The following is a 9,707-nucleotide window of genomic DNA, read 5'->3' as shown; positions in this document are numbered from 1 at the left end:
CCCACTCCACCACACTTGGCCTTGCCAAATAAACCCTCGCGAGTAAGCTTCGAGTCCACCGACAGGCATAACACACTCAGACAAACTTATCCAGACGCTTAGAGGCTGTTCGGGGAAATAATCACTGGATTTCGCATAGAACCGCAAAAAGCGATGGCACGGAGAGCTCTCAATCAAAACCGCAGGCCCAGTGCCTCTATAGCCCTTTCCAGTTGCCAGAAAATGTAGCAGCATAGCGACCTTCTTCTCGAATCCGTGTAGTTTGTTTTATGCGCCGACAGTGTAACCTTGTAAAACGCCGCGAAGAATGGAGCAGATGGCTCGAAATGACGCTTGGCTGCAGCGAAGATGACGACGAAACCAAGCGTCATACTCCTCTTGAGCGAGCATCATGTCAAAGTCGATGTTGTGGAGCGTTAGAATGTTTTCCGGGGGTGCTCGTTAAGCCGTGGCAGCAGCTTGTACAGCAGCAGCTGTAGATACCGCGACCAGGAGCTCACAGTGCTCCATTGACGGGTTGGTGGTGGTAAGCCAGCCAAAACCGGTGGCCTTGACAACAAAACACCTTCTTCAGGGTGTTTTGTTGCAAATCGGTAAAGAAGCGTGTCCGACCAATCAGATCAATCGATAGTTGAAAAGAAAGCCACTACAAAATAAAACCACTGTTCCCCGAAAAGCCTCTTACCTTGAAGCCGGACCTCGCTCGTGTGCTTGAGTGGAAATTCTGTTCTGTTATTCGTTATGCCCTTTCGGGCTGCATCATAATGCTATCTCACGTTTTACAAATTATCAGCGTTTATATTCGAGATTTCCCTAAGTTAATATTTGGATGGCTGTCATTGTGATGTAGCGGGATCAGCGAAATCTGCGAAATCGCCGGTTCCCTCTTTCCACCTGGCCCAGACTACCGACTAACGGAGGTGGTCCCCCGATGATCCGTGATCTTGTGCTGAACATCCTCACCTCGTGTACCCGAAGGTATGGGCAGGATCTTGCTCTTCCAGTAACTACTGAAGAGTTCAAGGTGTGAGGCTTGAACGCCTTGGCGAGACGTGGGAAATGGGGTGGAGCAGCGCGGAAACTCTTCGCTCTGCTGCCGTAGAAGTCCAGATCCTAAGCGGTTACTCGAGCTTGGATCTGACGGCCTGGATCTGGACCCGGTCTTAGGGTTGCCTTGGTTGGTTGGGGGGGGGGGGGGGGTTGCCTTGTAGGTCTTCCTTTACGGTTGCTTGCCGCTTCCTATAGCGGGGACTTGGGGGCCGTTGAGAGTCGAGGGATCTGCCGGCCAAGCAATGAACTCCGAGTGATCTGGGATCTATATTTGAGAGTAGATCACTAGGTGGCTGGATCCAGTATATATATTACCAGATATTAATAACACACACTAGATCAACTAACTCTACACAGGTTAGCGCTGCAAGCGGCTAATGTAATTCCTCTCCTTCGTCGCAGCGGTCACTTGCCCTTCCTGATGCAAATTAGACACGTGTGGTCTGCAGTGCAAATTCGACTCTGATTTATGTATTAGCCTGGTGGTCCCATCAATCATCACGACTACCAGGCGGCCATATGCTACTGATTCTACCTCTGCTCATCACCTTGAACACTCATCATGCTTACTTCACCTGTTCGTCGTAGCGTAGACTTCCACTTCATGTCCTTATAGCCTTGATCACCTTTGCCTTCCGAGATCGCCTTGCCTTCTCGACGCCGACCAGGATCGCGATCTTGCCTTGGGATCCTTTGGATCCAGATCCACTGAACCCAGATCGCGAGATCCTTGGTGCCACTCTCGCCGCCTCTTCAACCTTGAACGATTTTGATCCTGTCACTCTTCTGGAATAGTGTCAGGTCGCCATCCATCATCTTGATTAATCAGTCTGGGAAGCGTCCTTCATGACATTTCTCGGAAATCGCTTCACCACAGCTGTCAGACGTGGCATTATGCATCATTTTACGACAGTGACTGATTAGGCAAGCTCCCCATACATTTCCTATTGTTACGTACAATAGGAAGTGTATGGGGAACAAAATGGTTAAAAGTTATGTCAAACCAGTTAAGATAATGGCAAGTACACAACTGTACAAAGAAAAAAAAACATTTCTGTGATTGCACACGCAGAGCATATCCAGTGAAAGGCCGTATATACCAATAAGAGCACGTAAAATCAAATAACCCTACTCACCATTTTTTTTTCGACGTTTCGAGTTTGCTCTCTTTCAGGGCTTTATGAAAACTTGACCATGATATCTTGAGATGACAAGAGGGGTTATCACGGTTAGACGATAGGTTTCAGCAGCCAATCAGATCAAATCTACCTATCCCGTCCTTTTCAACTCGAACCTTCCTCCAAAAACAGGAAGGTTTGCTCTGATTGGTAAAAAGAAAGCGCCGAAGGTTTGATTTGATTGGCCGCAATGAAATTATCGCAAAAGTACATGCAAAACGGACGGTGGCGGTGATGTTTCACGTGGCACCGGCGCAAGGAATACGTGATACTAGCTACTATCCGGTGAAGTGGATGCTGCCTAACTATGTGCAGTCACTGCAGCAACCAGCACCACCAAACAACTTGGTAGGAAGGGTTGGCGAAGTGTATATGTTGAAACTATATTACGTGGAGGGAATGGCTCTAGCCTTCAGTGCCATTCACAGTCAAATAACAAGCCATAAGAATACACCAACAGCTTTTCTGTACACTCTGCGGCGCTCAGTCAGGCACTGCCTAGCGCTCACAGTTAAAACATGAAGGTTTGATTTGATTGGCTGCTCAAGCATTCAACCTTTCCAACAGTGATAACAATACTGGTTCCATATACATACTCACTCACTGACTCACTCACTGACTCACTCACTCACTAACTCACTCACTCACTGACTGACTCACTTACCACTCACTTGTTAACTCGCATATTAGGTCGTGTTTGACTTTAAATTACCAAATCGCGTGATTAACGCTCCGGCTGAAATTGCTGTGTACGCGTCAACAAAGCAAGTACAACACCAATAACCGTAGCCAACCAATTGATTGTAACACCACAGTGTTAAATAGAGGTAGATAGCCTGCTTGTCGGTTGCAGGATCATACCCAAAATGGTTGGAGACGATGATGACGACGACTTATGGCTTCTACAGGCTGTATCAAAAAGGAACACTGCGTCTAATACCAGCTACATTCCCAGTGCCTCGCCTTTTTGACGCCATCTTTCTTCAAGCGCGAAACAATCAGAGTCCATGCTTTGGACTTGATGCCTTTATCGCTTTTCAACGATGCATCGTTGCGTGCGCTAAAGTAGTATTGGAGTAGCTGATTCTCTTCTTCTTGTGTCCAAGTCCGACGCTTCTTTTTGGCTGCAGCAGTCATGGCTGCTGTCTTTTTTGCAAGATGAGAAAGTTTGGTCACTATTGGGGAGGGGGTCTAGACGACTGGTTTTAAAAAACAGCTCCGGCACGTTTTTGAGAACCAGTAAAGCAGCAATTAGTGCACATTTGTGTTCGAGTTGCATATCTAGGATGAAAGTGCAATTTCATGTCAAAAGCAGCTGTTTGTGACCCGATCCAGCTACTATGTCGTGAAACCGAACACGACCTTAGCTTCACAATTAAAAACATTTTCATTTTGTTCAGGTTACCATGAAACTAGCCTGTTTATACTGAAATGGGTCAAGTTTTCTTACTTGTTGCTTTCACCAATGATTGACTGCTCATACTTACCCGCACAGGGAATATCACCTGATAGTAGCTCTGTCATGATCATTCTAATGATCATTCTAATGGTCTGCAATGACCTACCTAAATTTAGCAATGGAATTAGCAGCTACATGTTGCTCATTCATGATAATATTCGGTTACTTCCTTAAAAACCGGCGTTCAGTTGTCTGTCTTCCATCCCCTTTGTCGTTTCTGGACGCAGTAACAGCAGATCGTTTGTTGAGGACGACCCGCCAAGATTAAGCCTTTATGTTTATATAGCTAATATAAATGCATCATGGCTTCACCTTGGTTTTCAATTGATGTAACGTTATTATGTTAGCTGGTAAATCCAAACTTTCACCTTTGATATTCAATTGACAGCTTGGCCGAGTGGTTAAGGCGATGGACTTGAAATCCATTGGGGTAACCCGCGTGAGTTCAAACCTCACAGCTGTCGAGTTCTTTACTCCATATATGCTTTTGAAAGTTCTTGTCGTTCTTGTCGTTGTTGTTGTTGTTGTTGCTGCCGATGTTGTTGTTGTGTGGGTATGCTTAATCGATTTTGCCGCCCGATTTGCTATTTTAGCTTGGAGGCCAATTTCAATAATGTGGTTAATTGGAGATACCCTTAGTGCGTTCGGGCGACCGCAATGCTGGCCCCTGCTTTGCAATTCTGAGCACCCAGCGACTCATCGATCCCGATATGGCTACCTTACCTAAATCCTTCTTTCTATGTCGGAGGCTTTCAGCTAATCATGTCCGATACATCAGATCTCTGATCATCCATTTTGTCAATTCAATGAAAATCACAATACTCTTAGGACTCATTAATCCTCCTAACATTTTACCCAATAACAAGTCCTGTTGACTCTAAATTTATACGCTTCAAATGATTAGACTTTTTTTAATTGCTGAGTCCAGCCTTAGTCCAAGCTCGTCTCACTGCGTGTTCTTTTCACCATCTGGATGTTTTCTATCATCCGGAAAAGATGAGGCACTCGGGATCCTCGTCATAATAGACGGGCGTCTCTTCGGTCCCAATTCGTAATCAACATGGTATACTTTATTCAAATGTTATTCTTGGGACTGATTGTATCAACATAGTATCTCCAATGATTGTTACAATAGATGGTCCAAAACGAGTACCGTGATATTGTAGTAGGGTGAAAAATGGGTCCTTTTAGGAGCAAGTGATCTAGTCTTGTAAACTTTACTTTAGACAAGGCTCGTGAAGGGTTAAGCCTAACAAGTCATCGTGAAAAGTATGGTCAACGTAACATGATATCCTTTGACCCACAAGCTCCTAAACCTGCTGAAATATAGCTCCAACTTACCCTAATCTCTGTCCACATTATTGAAATTGGCCTCCAAGCTAAAATAGCAAATCGGGCGGCAAAATCGATTAAGCATACCCACACAACAACAACATCGGCAGCAACAACAACAACAACAACGACAAGAACGACAAGAACTTTCAAAAGCATATATGGAGTAAAGAACTCGACAGCTGTGAGGTTTGAACTCACGCGGGTTACCCCAATGGATTTCAAGTCCATCGCCTTAACCACTCGGCCAAGCTGTCAATTGAATATCAAAGGTGAAAGTTTGGATTTACCAGCTAACATAATAACGTTACATCAATTGAAAACCAAGGTGAAGCCATGATGCATTTATATTAGCTATATAAACATAAAGGCTTAATCTTGGCGGGTCGTCCTCAACAAACGATCTGCTGTTACTGCGTCCAGAAACGACAAAGGGGATGGAAGACAGACAACTGAACGCCGGTTTTTAAGGAAGTAACCGAATATTATCATGAATGAGCAACGTGTAGCTGCTAATTCCATTGCTAAATTTAGGTAGGTCATTGCAGACCATTAGAATGATCATTAGAATGATCATGACAGAGCTACTATCAGGTGATATTCCCTGTGCGGGTAAGTATGAGCAGTCAATCATTGGTGAAAGCAACAAGTAAGAAAACTTGACCCATTTCAGTATAAACAGGCTAGTTTCATGGTAACCTGAACAAAATGAAAATGTTTTTAATTGTGAAACTAATTTGCAAGTTAACAAGTGAGTGGTAAGTGAGTCAGTAAGTGAGTCAGTAAGTGAGTCAGTGAGTGAGTCAATGAGTGAGTAGCACGTGGTCTTTTCAGCTGTAACTTTATTGTAAATTTCGGTTATATATGGTTCATTCAGCCGCCAATTAAATCAACGAACGTCGTTCATTTTGCGAAACATAAACTGTATCCTTTCGATCTTAGTCAGCCTTATCAGAATGACAGCAATTGTGAAGGAGGCCTTAGCCAGTTGCCTCTAGCCCCCACAGTATCTAGCGCAAATTAATTAAAAGAAGCTCTAGCGTTGTGTTCTCTTTACATGATACATGGATGAACTATCTGCATCTTGCTGTTGCTCTCCTTGGTGGATGCTTGAACTTGATCCTTACCTTACCTCAAATTTTATGCTCCTTGCCCAGGGGCCGCTTAAGCTGCTCCACCTTCATATTTAAGCTACTCGGAACGACAGCCCCAACGATGACTTTCCTGTCAGTCCAGCTTGGGTCAACCAAGACCACGCCCCCGCGCCGTATCAATGGCGGCACCCGCGCATGCTGACGCTGTCCTTCACGCAGTTGACGACAGCAATGCGGTCGTTGGCTACATCCTACTTGTCTGGGAACGCGAAGCCACGCAGCAGACAGAGTATGCATCACCCAGTCCGATGAGCGACCAGAGAAAAAAAAATGCATCGTGAAGACAAAATACTTTTCAATCACATATCGTATTCTGCTGACAGGCTCGCGCGATTGACTTGCGCTCGACTCGATCAGTCGCCCATCAAAAAAAAATGGAGTAGAACCCACAATGTCACTGATGATTTTACTTTTATCGATAAAGTTTTGGTTCTCTCTTGAACAAAGTATGTACTGATAAATATACTCCATTGCTTCCAATATTAATAAACTGCTAATATTTTGCAGATAAAATGGAAGAGTGAAGTAGCCCTCATTTAGCTGCTTGAAAATCACTCTTCATCTGGATTCAAACCCAAACAGCAACAATGCGGAGCATGGCAAAGCATTGCGAGTTTGAGCCGCCAGATAACGTTGTAACCCAGCCTTGCTCAACGTGTACGGTGGTAGTCTACCACCTTTGCAGCTTGAAAATACACAGCAAGACGCAGAACAAACGGTAAGTACCTACGGTATTCTCACCATCATAGTATCAAGTGCTCACCATACTTGCTCAGGTTTGCTCAACGTCTGCGTCGAGATGGACCAACTGCAAGTTGGAGAGGACACTGAAAGCGATGCAGATATGATTGTGATAGAGGACGGGGATGATATCCCGATATATACTGTCAGTCAACTTGAGGATAAGGCGACACCTGTCGTTGATGGTTGGATCACGAGTCTGACCAGGGTGGAGATGATGACTGTGTCATTGACGCTGCACAGAGGTATGACTCGTTCGGCATCCTGCAGGAGATAGTGCACTTCCGTTGTGATAACTTTTCCCATGACATTTGGGATCGCATTCACGAGCTCCAAACATTTGTGAAGCCACGCAGGTCACGAGGCAAGGAGGCCCACAATATTTATTTAGTTTGCGTTGAGAACGCGAATAGCAAGCGGCGTACCAGTAGAATACGTGGAAGCAAGGCCTCTGCTGCACATCACCTACAACCAATGCATTGTCGGATTTTCGAGGGAATCACAGAGTAATACCCCCCGTTCGTCGTGCAAAGAAGTCATCCATTGTAGAGATCTTCAGACCGTCACATGAGCCAACCAACACTATGATAGCGAAGTGGTGGATTAGCGAAGGACTACCCTCCAATATTACTCAAATGGGGTTATTCGTCGATATGATTGGGATTGCGGCGGGAGACACAAGCTAAAAAGTAACCTCCCGTGACACTCGTGATACTACCGTGAACGCGAGGTTCATTCTTTTCACGACTGCAATCGCCACGTTATTACAGTTCATTATATGGGAACGGTGCTAGGACTGCAGTTCGTGAACCTCCTCATTCACGATAGCTGCAGAACCAAGTCAAAGATGACATTACTTCCAACGAGCCTGTAGCTCCTTGGTCAAATCGAGCGTTCCTGTTCGGCGCCCCAGTCCCTCTCCATCCAAGAATCTAGTTCGTGAAAATCACTGCTAGAGAAGGCCGAATCAATTATTGAGTGGATGCGACTGGAATTGGCTGTGTGGAAGTGTCTTTGCTCTCCCCTCCCCAAATCATAGACAATCGAAAACAGAACGAAAATGCGGAAGATGTAAAATGGGAGCAAGAAGCGGAGCTTACGTTGAGTAATGGCGTCTTCGACGCTTAGAATCTGCTCGAGCTCTATCAACAGATTGACATTTTGCACTGGTTTCGTGAGAACGGGCAGAAGCAGTTCCGTTCATTGCTGTTCTTACTCGGCAAAGTATCTTCAGCTGCCTACTAAGAACGAGTTTCTTCCACGACAGTAATTGTCGTGGGACCACTGCACACTAGAACAGAAAATTCGCAAGCCCCCAAAAAAACTCAGTTTGACACAATTGAGAAATTATGTGAAGAACGCAGAAGACATTTGCAGTGTACATAACCAGATAATATGGTTATAGCAATGATATGCAATTTGTCCTTCGTCATTCATACTATTAACAAGCAGTTTACGACACAACTGCAGGCCCCCAGGTAGGTCGGGTCTGATGCAATTCTTCGCCAGCAGCTGAGTGGGCCAGCAAATTTCATACATACATACTTTTCTGCGTTAAACGAAGGATTGGATGTTTATTAGTCCTATCAATGCATTAAGTAGGAGGTACGAGCCCACAAGTACACTTGTATCGCATCTTCTAGCGAAGAGTTATCGATTTGGCTAATGCAGGAGTTAGGTAATGTAACGTGGAAAGTGTTCTAAGACAGATTGCCTGATTCCTGATATTTGAACTGAGTACATGCAATGCGTTAAGGCCATATTTGATGTGAACAACACTACAACACTGCACTTTCTTTCTTTAACAATCGACACTTGTTGAAGAATAAATAAGCGTTGCATGACATATTAGAAGTGCCCAGGGTGCTCTTAGCAAAATTTATCGATCCCTATGCAATTGATCATGATTTATTCAACATAAATAATTCTATCTTTGACGGTTTGTTGCGTATATGCTTTGCCAGCACACAAAAGATCCTGGCGATAAACTATTTTTTCGATTATTTATGTGGTGTAGTAAAACACACAAATACCGTCAGATGTGGATTCCTTACACAACCCACAACAATTCGCCGAGCTAGGTCGGCGCTTGTATGGCCTGCGCAGAGGGTGGTTCGGCCCAACCGGGACAGGAGTATGGTCTTGCTCTCGCTGAGGTCCGTTTAGTAAAACACACAAATACCGTCAGACCATTGTGGAGGCTTGTGTAGGTTGGATCAAGATGGATCCTGACTCGACACACTCTGAGTGATCAAGATCATCAAGATTATCAAGATCTGGAGAGTATGTGTCAGGATCTGGGATATATGTGTCATTATCGGGACAGATCCGCCAATACCCAGCCTTTAGACGAGGACTACGTTGCAGATCAGCCAAGACAAGGACAGCTGGACGACGAAGATCAAGAAGGAAGAACAGGTACATAGCTGGAGATAAAGGATCAAGAGGTTGTGATGGTAGAGGCAGTTGGTATATAGGACCTAACTATAAAATCAGAGTCGAATATGCTGTGTTACACAAGTGCCTTCCTGCCCTCAAGATCCGGAACGATATTGGCCGTATCAAGCTCAGTGAAGGTTGGGATTCGCAGATCTAGTGTTGGTGATACCTGGATAGTATTTTGGTCAGATCACATCACCTCGTGAACGTTCCCTTACAAGTGCAGCTCAAGGAGGTTAACCGGATTTACTGCTTGGCCAGGAGTACCAATCGACCCTCAACTATCAAGATACCGCTATAGGAAGCGGCAAGCATGACGAAAAGGAAATTCAAGGACACACACCCGCGAGGCAA

At 44.9% G+C, this 9,707-nt stretch overlaps 3 protein-coding genes and 2 non-coding genes across 5 annotated transcripts; 3 read left to right on the top strand and 2 right to left on the bottom strand.

Annotated features, from left to right (window-relative positions):
• Positions 1 to 931: 931 nt before the first annotated feature.
• On the top strand, positions 932 to 1,579 carry PPTG_22095 (hypothetical protein; the record flags this gene model as incomplete). The annotated part of the gene is made up of 2 exons (XM_008901702.1): positions 932 to 1,024; positions 1,529 to 1,579. 2 exons carry the CDS (start codon positions 932 to 934, stop codon positions 1,577 to 1,579), a joined length of 144 nt encoding a protein of 47 aa, XP_008899950.1.
• A 1,582-nt stretch (positions 1,580 to 3,161) lies between these two features.
• PPTG_22094 (hypothetical protein) lies at positions 3,162 to 3,752 on the bottom strand (the record flags this gene model as incomplete). Its single annotated transcript, XM_008901701.1, has 2 exons — positions 3,162 to 3,352; positions 3,716 to 3,752. The coding sequence occupies 2 exons, from the start codon at positions 3,750 to 3,752 to the stop codon at positions 3,162 to 3,164; spliced, it is 228 nt and encodes a 75-aa protein (XP_008899949.1).
• A 318-nt stretch (positions 3,753 to 4,070) lies between these two features.
• Positions 4,071 to 4,151, top strand: PPTG_20533. The gene has a single exon. It is a non-coding gene; the product is annotated as a tRNA-Ser (tRNA).
• A 1,044-nt stretch (positions 4,152 to 5,195) lies between these two features.
• PPTG_20532 lies at positions 5,196 to 5,276 on the bottom strand. The gene has a single exon. It is a non-coding gene; the product is annotated as a tRNA-Ser (tRNA).
• Positions 5,277 to 6,972: 1,696 nt separating this feature from the next.
• PPTG_07388 (hypothetical protein) lies at positions 6,973 to 9,340 on the top strand (the record flags this gene model as incomplete). The annotated part of the gene is made up of 3 exons (XM_008901569.1): positions 6,973 to 7,159; positions 9,021 to 9,070; positions 9,125 to 9,340. 3 exons carry the CDS (start codon positions 6,973 to 6,975, stop codon positions 9,338 to 9,340), a joined length of 453 nt encoding a protein of 150 aa, XP_008899817.1.
• Positions 9,341 to 9,707: the final 367 nt, after the last annotated feature.

Source organism: Phytophthora parasitica, assembly GCF_000247585.1.
Source record: "Phytophthora parasitica INRA-310 unplaced genomic scaffold supercont2.11, whole genome shotgun sequence".
Classification (NCBI taxonomy): Eukaryota; Oomycota; class Peronosporomycetes; order Peronosporales; family Peronosporaceae; genus Phytophthora; species Phytophthora nicotianae.
Note: the sequence above shows the minus strand (reverse complement) of the source record. Positions and strands in the feature narration are given on the sequence as shown.